This window comes from Pleurodeles waltl, chromosome 9 (assembly GCF_031143425.1).
Source record: "Pleurodeles waltl isolate 20211129_DDA chromosome 9, aPleWal1.hap1.20221129, whole genome shotgun sequence".
NCBI lineage: Eukaryota > Metazoa > Chordata > Amphibia > Caudata > Salamandridae > Pleurodeles > Pleurodeles waltl.
In genome coordinates this window covers 995,622,579-995,635,639 of record NC_090448.1, presented here as the reverse complement: position 1 = coordinate 995,635,639, position 13,061 = coordinate 995,622,579, and the positions used below count along the sequence as shown (strand labels likewise).

At 39.9% G+C, this 13,061-nt stretch overlaps 1 protein-coding gene across 1 annotated transcript in view; it reads left to right on the top strand.

Moving 5' to 3' along the window:
• The first annotated feature begins 8,749 nt into the window (after positions 1-8,749).
• The window catches only part of MAPK1IP1L (mitogen-activated protein kinase 1 interacting protein 1 like), a 169,884-nt gene continuing 165,572 nt past the window's right edge, over positions 8,750-13,061 (top strand). The window contains exon 1 of the mRNA XM_069208539.1: positions 8,750-8,813. Within this exon, the coding sequence (XP_069064640.1) occupies positions 8,791-8,813 (23 nt within the window). The 5' untranslated portion in view covers positions 8,750-8,790. The remainder of the gene's footprint in view (positions 8,814-13,061) is intronic.

Here is a 13,061-nt window from a genome sequence, read left to right as displayed (position 1 = left end):
AACTAACAAACACGAAACGCATATTTAAACAAATCCGTTTAATACCAAAAGCAGTATGAAAACAGGTATGCAACAGTAAAATATGTGAATGGTAAGGAGACCTCTGAAGAGTGTACATACCAACTGACAATAAGAACCATCATAGGGGGTTGGATTACAATTATCAAGTAAGGTCAGAAAATTGATACTACCATTAAATGTGCTGAAACACTGATTTAAGTAAAATAATGATTCAAATAATTTATGTCAATTTTTAGAAATATGTTTTTTGTTTTTTTTAGAAAACACACAATCTGCTATTAACAACCTGAGACACTGTGACTACTGAAATGCAGCAGGTTAACTGAAATACTAATGCCTTCTGCGTAAATTATAGAAACTTTTAAAAATAAAAGTAATTATTTTTGTGTAATGATTTATTTCTTCATTTGTATGTGGTAATGAAAAATGAAAAAAGGTAAGTCGACCAGGGTATTTGTTTCAACTGGCACCAAACATATAATTTAAACGCACCAGATCAGCTCTATTTGCAACTTAAAATAGACTATTAACAAAGAAAGACACCAAAGCAAGAACTACTCTGCTGAACCACTAACATTTTCTGACATAAATATTCCTAATAATTTACAAATAAAACATGTTAAATGTTTGTTGAAATACAATATTTAAAATAACACCCAAAAAATACGAATTTTCACCAAGTACTTAGAGTTACTAACACTAGAGGACCACCAAATGCGTGGAACATTCAAAGCAGTTCCATCACACTTTACCAAAATTGACAAAGTACACAGAAAAATAGAACAAAATACAATGCTGCTGATTTTTGCTTTGCTCCCTGGAAACAATTCAGTGGTTAATACAGGACTTTTTATTTGGCCATATTCATCCATTAAAAATATTCATAGATTTTGACCTAAGTTTCTTATGATGTCACTGAAAGGGGATACGGGCGATGTAGAGAGGCGATTATGCCTTCTGGTCTACAGACTAAGGGCCTGATTACGATCCTGGCAGTCCAGCAGTCGGACTGCCAATACAGTGGTCTGCAAGATGTTGTCAAGCCGGTGACCTCCAGACCTCCGTATTATGAAATGACATGAGCATGGGCAGTACATGGGCCCCCCTGTGGCCCCGTCTCTGCCTTTCCACTGGTCTTTTCATGGCGGCATCCCTGCCATGAAAATGCCGGTGTGAAGGCAAGTCGTGCGCAGCACATGTCGAGATGCACAAACCTGGCGGTGGCCTTGTGCCGGTCCAAACGCCAGCATGATAATCTGGCGGTCGGACCGCCAAGGATGCAGCAGTCGGACAATGACGGTGGATACAGCAGTCGTAGGATCGCCGTACTCGTAATCAGGCCCTTAGTTTCCAGTATTTGGAGATCCTGTTGCCCTGGAACCCAATCTTAAGTGGAGCCTCAAACTTGGCCCTCTTGCACTCCAAATGAAAAAATATTTTACTAGATGGGTGAGATTCCTGCGGAATACACTTGGCAGTATAGCTCTGTTTAAGATAATGGAGCTATCATGTTTTTTATGTGCTCCAAAACCTATCATTAATCATTGCCCCAAACTGATTCCGCAATCAGCTTACCAAAACTTGATCACTTCTATGGGCCAGATTCCTTCCCCCGTGTAGAATTTGGTAAATGTACACAATCAACCTATGATGGCGGGATCGGCATGGCTGACATTCGCCTATGCTACTGAGCCTTTCATATACTGGCGAGGAATGACTGGTTTTGTGGGGGATGGTCTGACACTTCTTTTCAGATAAAACTGGCATTGATCGTCAAGGCAAAATTATGTGTATGTTATCTGTGTTTGCTCCTTATCCTTCGAACCATCCCCGAGGTCACCAGTGTGGCACTGCTGGCTGGGAGGTTTTCACTCTGATGGATTGGGAGGGACTGGAAAATCACAAAGGAGACACCCCTCTGGCAGGGCTGCTGTTTGGAGTATGGTGATTGGGACCTAGTTAGTAAACAGAGGGTCAGTTGTGTACAGCAAGGTACCCAAATTAAGTCCTTTCAGGGCCTACAGATGGAATTTGCACTCCACAAGTCTCAGTTCTATAGGTATTTACAACAACAACACACATTTACACATCATTGGCACTCCCTTTACGAGGCCCGTCAGTAAAGTAAAGTCCTCCTGAAGTCTGATGATTGTTGGGATGCCATGATCTCCATGGATGCTTAGTATATCCTCATGGCTCAAGCTCATACAACTCAAATATCTACATGCTACTTACTTTACACCCAAGTGGCTGTAGCAAGCCCACAGATCCCCTACGCCTGAATGTTCCTGCTGCTCAGAGCTTGTGGGTGACTTCTTCCTTTGCGATTAGATTATACTGGCAAGGGATCTTTCATACTATACACAGAGTTCTTGCCCAGTAGATAGACCCTTTGCCCAAAGTAGCTGTAACATGGAAACCCCACTAACATATGGAGAAACAGAGGTAGCAGCCCCCAAGCCGCAAGAATAGTGCCCCAGCGGGACCGATGGCTGGGTTACGTCCGCACGCCTAGTGGAACGGACGGACGTCTTGAGGGAGACGACCACAAATCCGGATTGAGAGAAGAAAGCGGAGGAAGACTCAGAACTGAGAGAGGAGTTCACGTCGCTGGGACGATGACGCACAGCAGAGGAGCAGGACCGAGGCCACCTGAAGCAGAAAGGCTGACTGGGCGCAGAGACCTGCCTCGTCCCTGGTGGGATGTGGCTCTCGCAGGTACGGGACTGCTTGCGCAGTCAGGTTATTTCTATCGCCCGACACCGGGGAGGGAAGGAAAGGGAAGACAGGGGAGCGGTTAAATAATTAAATATCCCAGCACTCTCCTTTTTCAGGAAACAAACACTCCCGGAGATTTCACACGAGGGTGCAGATTTGGGGAAAACACTGTCCTTCACAATTAAAAGAAGAAAGAAACACACAAGGGCTCACAAGGGTGTGTCCCTTCCCCATTATTTTCCCAGTTAGCCAATCTTCACCTGTTTTCCTCTCCCCTTTTTCCCTTTAATTGGTCATCATAATAAGAGAAAAGACCACTTACCTGATCTTTGCCTTTTGTCTCTTCTCCTATGAATGTCCAGTAACGAGATGTACAGGAGGTCTAAGAAGATCCTGGAAGAGAGGGGACAACAAGACATAAAAAGAACCATCTAACAAGGACTATAGAACAATCAGACTAATAAGTATTAAGATATAATGTACTAAAAGAAAGACATAATAAACAGTGGCCCTATAATCCTCAAGCACAGTGATTGGTGTGAGTGCATTGATTGGTTAAGAGAAAGAACTCCCCACAAAATAGCATCTCCATGGGAACCCTATGCCGGTAGCCTTGTTGGGGATTCTGGAGGACTTAGGTGGACTATGGGAGAGCACACTTTAGCTGGGATTGGAACCAAGCATCCACAACTTTGGATAATTGTCAGTCTGCAATGGACCGGTGCACAAAACAAGAGAAACCAATATACATGGTGAGAGGTTGCCATCAAAAGTATTGGAGGGTCTGGGGGAAGTCATGGGACATCTGAGGCCTGTCATAATACTTGTAAGGTATCATGATGTGTGCTGTTTACTGGGAAATATGTCTTATGTCCATACTGTGCAAATTATCATGTTTTTCTCTGAAACCCAATAAAACGTTGGTTACAAAAAAAAAAAAACAATAGATTTGAACTCCCAATGTTAAACACGATTCAATGACTATATCCCAAAACACAAATTCAAGGTTGTTCTTTTCACTTTGGGCAAGTAGTGAGGAGGAAGTTAAAAAAAAAACTCATACAAGAGTACCTCTCAGATAGTAAATTACAGCACAAAAAAATAAAAAGCTAACAGCTTTGCATTCTGTTCTTCCTGAGCAAGCTGAGGAACACAATAATGCATTGTTCCAGAGTGAGTGTTTTAAATAACAGGAAGAAAAATTAAGTGACTTTTCATACTACTTTGAAGGGGCATGGACCAGGAAGGAGAAGACTTCCTAAATATAGAATAGACTGGTGGAATTGTTTCTCAACTTGCTGGGCAGGAGAAGCAAAAAAGAAAAATGTGATCGGAGGATGGCACAACTCCTTTATCTCTAGTACAGCCACAAAATGCACCCTATCCTTTACAATTTCTTGGAAACTCTACAAAAAGAGCAGAGTTTCCAAGACATTGGACAAGCTCAATCATCTGTGGGTAGTCTAGCCCAAAAAATAGCAAAAAGCATAAGGCGTAATCAAGCACAACTTTGAACAAAACGCAAGCAATTTGAAACAATTATGGGAAAAACTCTGGGGTATCCAAACTTTCTTGTACTGAGAGATACTGCTGATCAGTGAAAATCAATGTCAACTACTGAAGGTTAACAACTCGTACATTGTTACCAGACACCCCCACGCCCAGCTTCTTTGATTTTAAGTCTAATGTCTATAGAGCCAGGTACTATGGTTTGAACAAAATACTTTGATTAGGGACACGACAGGGCTGTCATCTGGTCAGTGAGAGCATAGTCTTTTGAGATGTAAAAACATCTGTGCTTATGAATGGGATATATGTATAGGTGACTGAGAGCCTGTTTTGTATGTGCTTGTGGCACACGGCATAACTTTCGCCATACGTGGCACGGTTACATGTATAACACAAACATACTACCCTTTTCTTTAAATGGGAGAAATTTTAAGTGCAGAAAAATGTTCTGTGAAAAATGTTCAAAATATGAAACATTTTTTTCTGCACTTTAAATTTCCCCCATTTAAAAAAATGACTGCCTTTTTCAGTTATGCATATGGCACAGTATCTATTGGTCACTGGGAGCAAGAGGCCTGCCGTTTGCAAATGTGACACTTTGGAATGGGAGAAAATTAAAATGAATAGTTAACTAAATATTTAAGTAACTTTTTATTTGAATGTTCTCCCATTTAACAGCATTCAGAAACATCATTTTGTTCTCTTGCTCCACTCGTCTGTACTGAGAAGGACTTTTAATTAAGAATTAAATACCTCAGTGCTTCAGTTCTTCACCTCTGCGCCCCAGCGCCGGTCATAAAGCTGACTGAGCAGTGCTCATTATTAGGCCCTGCTCTTGCAACCTGATGATAATAATGTAAAATAAACACAGCCTTCCCTTAACTTTAAAAGTAAAATGTGGCCCTGTATTCAGATTAAAATAAACTCAAGGCTGCAAGCTACTCTGAAGGTGTCTGGGGTCTACTGGTAGCTTGTGATAGACTTGTTGGAGACACCTGGAAATTATTAGCGCTCCATGGAAAGCTTTAAAGAGCTCACCAGACTCACTCTTAAAAAATCCCAATTTATTTTTCCAAAAAGTTAAAAACCTTGCCAAAGAAAATTCAAGAACTCGAAGGGAATTACAAACACTGAAATTCTTCCAAGCACCATGCTGAAACCCACGTCAGACATGAAAATAAAGCAAAACTTACTTGAAACATACAAAATATAAATTCACTGCAAGTCATTTTACAATCTGAACTTTAGGCTAAAAACTAAAAAAAAAAGTTCTACTCTGTGAGCTCTAACACAGGACTGTCCTCTTTGGAAACTGCTACACCAAATTATAGATAAAAGAAAAAATTGGGGGAAAATAATAATGAAAAATAAATGTAATTATATATTAATGTTGAACGATTATTAAATTGTATTGTATTTTGCTAGTTTCTTTAAGAAATAGTTGAGCAAATTAGTATTTCCTTTTTCACAGATTTAAAATTAGTTAAATTGAAAATATACATTTTAACTATTAATTTATTTTTTATGTCTTACACTTAAAACTTTTAAGCACTTTAAGAATTAAAATACAAATAAAATAACAATGTTGCTAATAAATCATTTTCCCTACATAATAAAATAACTAAAAAATGACTTTATATTAAAATTGTAATAAAATTGTAAGGATATCTTGTCCCCTTACATTTTTTAGGCTTCAGTAGAAAAAGATTAAATAGTACATATACAATTAATCTACTTTTTATGTAAAATAATTTGCTTGAGTAATACTGTCTTTACTAATTTATTTTTGTAATTAGATTGACAATGTTTTCTCTCTCTGTCTCTCGCTTTACAGGTTTAGGGCCAGCTGTATCAAAGGGTTTTACCCATTCTGTGTCTATGGGAAAATGCTTTAGTACAGTGGTTCCCAACCTGTGGCCTGGGGACCCTCTGGGGTCCGCAAAGCCTTCCCAGGGGGTCCGCGACTGCTTAGAAAATTAAATACTATTAACAGATTACGTCCCCAGCTTTCAGTAATGACTCAGTGGGGGGGTCCCCGGATTCCAATAATGAATCAGTGGGGGTACCCGGGTTTCAGTAATGATAAAGTGGGGGTCCACAGAAGTCTAAAGGTTGAGAACCACTGCTTTAGTACATATGACTCTTAATTCTGCATATAATTTACTTTTTTTTTAAAACACACACATGGTATGTTTTCACTTCCTAGCACTTTTTCAACGCTCAACATCTTTCTACAGGTATCTTGAAAGTACATCTACATTTTTTTTAATTGTATATTTTATTTACATTTTAAATGATAATGTTATATACTTACCATTTTACCTACAGACAAATTACACATTTAATTATGTATCTGATTTGAGATTGCTTAATGAAAGCTCAAATCTTTAAAGCATTAAAAATGTATGTTTAAAATAAATTAAAGTTAAAGAAAGTGTTGTGTTTTCTTTGCACATTTCACTGATCACCCTCACTTACAATACAGTACCAAATTAAAAGTACACCTAAAATTAGAAGTTGGGAATCTAAATAAATACCCACACCAGAACTCCCTGACTGAAATACTAAAAAGCAAAATTAAAAGCCCTGACTCAAAAATAATCACCAACAAATTATATTACCCTTGATCCTGGACACCTTCCATTACACTTAAAGAATTAAAGCACAGATAATAATAAAAATCTGAAGTTTAAATAAATACCCACACCCTCAAAAAATAAATACCCACCTTCTGAACACTAAAATTTAAATACTCAGAAGCAAAAACCCTCACCGTGGCTCATTTAGTGCAGGCACAATATCAGAGGAGTTGATCCCTGCGTATATAGAAATTGTGTTATTGTCCTTCTGTAATAGAATCATCACCTGAGGCTGCGCGCAGCTGGTCTGAGAGTGCGTCATGGCTGATTGAATGCAGCCAGCCCCCAGCGCAAACTCTAATTAGTGTAAGTTGCAATGCATCCCAGTATATATCTAGCAGGTTGTGATCAGGCAGCATACAATGTGTGCACTGTAATCACCAAGCTTGCACTGCTTTACCTACTGGAGCACGACTTCTACATCCATCTCTGCTTGTGCCACGAAGTACCAATGGTGTCATGAGGCTCTATAAATATGTGACTTATGCTTTTTAGTGGATGAAGCGGATTACCACACTAAAATACATTGGTCTAACCAACCCCTGATGCGTGATACTTAGCAGGGCCGATTATTTTGGGGTGAGCTCAGCAGCAACACACTAGCAGCCACTAACTTCGTATTTCGTGTAGTATTGCTCACATCCTTTTTTTTTAAATTAGTTTACTGTTCTAAAATGGAAGTCGCCGTAGACCTATAAGTTAAAGTTCAACAAAATAAGTCAAAAATGTTACAGGTGCAGTATGACACATGTATTAGGGACCATTCTGGGATGCGCCTTGTGTGTGCATTCGTCATAACTCATCAGTGACCATCATTTTTTATTTTTTTTTGCAAAGCGAAACCTTGGCAATCGCTTTGTAAAAGTAAGACCTATCAGCACTGCTAGTGGTCGTTTTATAGATCCAGTCTGTACCAAAGTTGGACATTGTGTTGCTCAGTCTATATGTCCCTTCTCAGACATTATTTAAAAGCTCTGTGAAGTTTAAAAACAAACAAACACAAAAGTACCAGACTTTATGGTTTTAGTCCAATATGCTAACCCTAGTATTTTAGGCAATAGACTACTGCTTTATTGACAACACACAACCTACGGGTTAATGTAATTTTACTGCATTTGTGGAAGCTTTCGTTTCACTATATTAACAGATAAAGATAATCTCAAAAGAACATAACCAACAACTCTCTAAAAGTAGTGCAGAATTTTGAAATGCATAACTTGTAGAAACTTCTGGCATTAATAATTGACATTTCAGCTATGTAAATCTGCTGGAGGAGATGTTGATCACAGTGTGCTCAAAGGTCACATACATGTGGCACTGTAGGGAAGAATGTTGGAGTGGCAAGGTTCTGGTTCCCTGCGTGGAACCTGGGAGTGGGGAGAGTGGCGGTTGATGCCTGGAGGCCGATGGGTCTAGGTAATAAACTACGTTCCTCTACCTTCATGTATCTTCCTTTCAGTGGTGACGAACTTCGGGATCCGACAGAGATGAAAGGAGCCCGTGTTCAGGTGCGCAGTGAGGCACAAAACTGACGGCGTTGGGGCTGGTGCAAGGGCCTAGTGCAGGAGCGGATCAGATTACACAGCAGGCGAGTGGTGTGCAGGGGCCCAATATCGATCACTGGGGCATCGTGGCACAGTACTGTTTGAGGAAGCGACGTGATGAAGAAAAATCTGTGCCTGCACACGTGCGCAGGTTGAAGGTATTCTGCGCGTGTCCGACGGACATTTCGGGGTGGGGAAACTGGAGAGTGTGTGCCCAACTAACACTAGAAACAATTCCACCGCATGTACAACTGAGCATGTCCGGTGGCCATATTGGGAGGTTGGGAAGGAGATAGTGTTATGCCCAACCAAATACAGAAAACAAGATACAAACAATTCCAGCGCGCGTACAACTGAGCATGACCGGCAGCAATTTTGAAAGGTTAGTACGCAGATACTGTTATGTTCAACCAAATACAGTAACAAGATATGCGCATAAATAAAAATAAACTGTGGTGATCCCTGCAAAAGAATTGCCTTATTAAATAAAGTGACTATAAAGGAAGCTTATAATTTAAAATAAATGGTGGAAATTATCACGTCAGCAACGCTGGGTACAAAATGGATAAAATACTAGCACAAGCACCATTCACGCAAGTGGTAAGAACCCCAATTGTGCTATGGGTAAGATGGAAGGACACTTTCGAGGCATACTCAGAGGCTATGGACGGTGACACGTTCACATCAAAAAAGAAAAAAGTTTTACTAATATACAATTTGGGTGCAGAAGGCAGAAATATTTTGAAAACATTACCTCCAGAAGTAGTCAGTGTCTATGTAGTGGGAGACAATGAACAGCAATCAGCGTCCACCATTGATGAGTATGCGTTAGTCATAGGCACAATGGATAAGAGATTCAATCAGAGGAAAAATATAGTTTTGGAAAGACAGAGATTCCTTCAGCGCTCACAAATCCCAGGAGAGTCGAAAGATCACTTTGTGGCAGCGTTAAGAGCTCTTGCAACAAGTTGCAACTACAGGAAGTTTAAAGATTAAATCATCCAGGATCAACTGATTGAGAGAACGGGCAACAGAAAAGTTCAGGAAAAGCTTTTAGCCATGGATGATCCAGATTTGGAAACTGCTTTACGATTAGCTAGAAACATTGAACAGTCACAATATTGCATGAAAGAGATGAATGACGGAGCAAAGGCTGTGGAAATTAAATATTTGAAAGTGAAACCAAAGTCAAGTCAAAACTTGAAGCGGGAAAGGCAAAGCCACATCGGGAGCACGCAGTTTCACCACCTACAGTGAAGTATGAGAAGGGACAGATGTTATGCTTCAGTTGCAGCAGCAAGTTGCACATCAGTAACTCTAAGTATTGTGCAGCAATCAACCAAAATTGTTTCAATTGTGGAAACTGGGGACACTATGCACAAGTCTGTAAAGCAGGTATCGGCACTAAGGGTGGAGCTCCACAGGCAGTGAGGATGATTGAAAACAGTTATTGTGATTCTAAAGAGAAAAAATAACGAGGTGCTTATGCTTTAATCGATTAGACCAGAATGGGATGGAACCATGGAAACATCGTCCATGGTGGTGGCACAGAAAAGAAAAGCTCCTTCGTGTGTTAATTCAGTCAACAACAAAAATTAGAAATTTTCAGCTGATTCGGGTTCGCCAATCACATTAATGAACATAAGGGACTTTGGCATGATTAACGACATTGAGTTAAATTAATCTTGTATAAAAATGTTTGCATATGGTGGAAAAAGGGTGGAGGTGATGGGGAAATTTGAGGTGAACTTACAATTTGAAGGAAAGTGTACTGTAGGTCCTGTGTATATTGTGAAAGATGGAAGCAACTTGCTGGATTGGGACAAACAAGGAGAGTTGGGAATCATATTAGATCCTATTCATCCAGATATGGTTCCGTCCAAGAGTGAAGCCATATGCCAGGTGAATCAGAGTGCGTGCAGAGATTGGGTAAAAGACTATCCAGAAGTATTTAGGGAGTAACTAGGAAATGTTAAAGGGTTTCAACATTGCAAAATATTTTTTTAAAGGCACCAAGGCTGTAGCACACAAGGTTTGTTGTGTACCACTTGGGTTACAATTAGAACTCAAAAAGAAAATTGACAAACTATGTTCCATGGGGACATTAAAGAAATGTTGTCAACGTTGAGTGGTGGAAAATTGTTCACTTTACTCGATATTTCCTCCGGCTATCATCAGATTGAATTGGGCAGGGATGTGAAACACTACACATCATTTGTGACCCCTAAAGGGGCGTTCAGATATGTCTGCACGCCATTTGGACTGGCATCTGCTTCTGCAGTATTCCAAAGGTTAATAAATAGATTGTGTGAAGGGCTAGAAGGGGTTCTGTATATTCAGGACGATGTTTTGATATCTGATGAGAACAAATTGGTACATGATGCAAGGGTGATGGAGGTCTTGGAGATCATAAAAGTAAGTAGATTAACTTTGAGGAAGGACAAGCACAAATTTCTACAAAAAGGTGTGGATTACCTGGGACATCAGACACATGTCTGAAAAGGGCGTAGAACCCAAAATGAAAATCTTAGGATGCTATTAAAAATGCACCTGAACCTATTGACAAAGACCAACTACAGGCATTCTTAGGTTTGGTAGAGTATTACGCAAAGTTTGTATATAATTTTTCAGAACAAGACAGCATGCCTAAGTAATCGTATAAAGAAAAATGCAAAAATACTCTTGGAATGAAGAGTGTACCAAGTGTTTTAAAGACATTAAGAGAGACACTGCAGAAGCACATCCCCTCAAGGCCTTTGATATCAATTATTTATGTATTAGTGCTACTGATGCAAGCAACACAGGGTTAGGTGTCATTCTTATGCAGCAAAGAAGTAACCAGAATGAAGAAACTATAGCATTCGCCTCAAGGACCTTGAGGGGAGCAGAGAACAGGTACTCCACAATAGAAAAAGAGGCATAGCATTGTGGTGGGGTGTGCAGTATTTTAAAAACTTTATGGAGAAGAGAGTTCATTTTGAGAACCGACCATAAACCCCTGGTGGATTTATTCACAACAAAAGCTGGAGGAAGAACTACCCCTTGTGTTCCAAACAAAGTGGCAATATCAGTTGCAAGGATTCCAGTATAAGCTGATGTATGTACCAGAAGTGAAGAATCAGGTGGCAGATTGTCTTTCAAGGTTGCCTTTGAATGAAAATGAGAACAGTTTGGGTGTGATGGACAACTTAGAGACGTGTGTATGGTGAATTCTGTTACGGAAGTATCCAAAGGGGCCTTAAAGGAAGTGGAGTGGTTAGATGCACAAGCTGAAGATGAGCACTTACAAAGTGTAAAGAAATTCATAACAGAAGGATGGCCTAATGTAAAAAAAAAAAAATCACAGGGGTCTTAATTTCCTACAGGAGAGTTGAAGAGGAATTGTCTGAGTTGGGAACATAGTGCAAATAGGTAATCAATTGGTAGGTCCGGAAACGAGTATTAGATTTAGCACATGAAGGGCAGCCTGGGATTCGTGCTATGAAACGCAGGGTGAGGGAGGATTTTTGGTGGCCAGCTGTGGACAAAGCCATAAAACATTATGTCCAGGAATAAAGTTTGTGTGTGTTAAGTGGCAAGACTCAAGTAACATATCCCTCACCTGTGAACCCAATTGAAGTTAAGAATATACTGTGGTACAAGCTTGCATTTGATGTATTGGGACCATTTGGAGTAATTCATAGTTCACCTAAATATGCCTTAGTCATGGTGGACTACATAAGAAAGTGCCCTGAAGTAAAGTCTGTGGATTATGTAAGTTTGGATTCTGTTAAGTTCTTTGAAGATGTGTTTTTGAGGGAAGGTTTCCCTGAGGAAATGCTAACCGACAATGGTACACACCTGGTGTCATTAGAAATGCAGTGTTTCCTAGTAGGCGTAGGCATTAAGCATATTTTAACATCACTATATCACCCCTCCAGCAATGGCCTGGTAGAGAGGTTCAACTGGATCATAAAACAAAATCTGCAACTTGCTCTTATCAAGGGACTAAATTGGAAAGATTCTATTGAAGAGTTATTGTGGGGAATAAGGACTACACCACATATAAGTAGAGGTATGTCTCCTTTCACTTTGCGGAGAGGTATAGTAGCAGGTACTAAGTTAAACAAGGAATGCATGGACAAGAAAGGTGTTGATTTGGACAGAATGGAAAGTGTGGTGGATGTTAGATCTGCAGTACAAAAGAAGTACATGTCCAGGGACAGTATGCACAGGAAGTTGAATGTTCAGGAAGGAAATTCAGTCAGGATCAGGAAGCTGGGTTTTGTGAGCAAATCGTTATCTTGTTTTTCTTCTCCTGTGAGAGTGAAGGAGGTCAAGGATCATGTGGTGGTGTTGGATAATGGGAAAATGTGGAACAAGTTGTTTCTTTCCATTGTACCTGAAAATAAAGATGAATACGTGGGTTGTAGGATGGGTGCGCAGACAAGAGTGTTGCAGAAATGGTAGCGGGTATAGAAGAATTTCATGCAGGTCAAAGTCTAGTCCTGTAAGGTTGAGAGATAACAGCATGTATTAGCTTCTAAGACCTAACGGGATAGGTTAAGGGTTCTAAAGTTATGATAACGTCAGGTATGATAATGGTGTTGTATATAAGTTGTGTTTTGTCTTAGTTGTTATAATTTTTTAT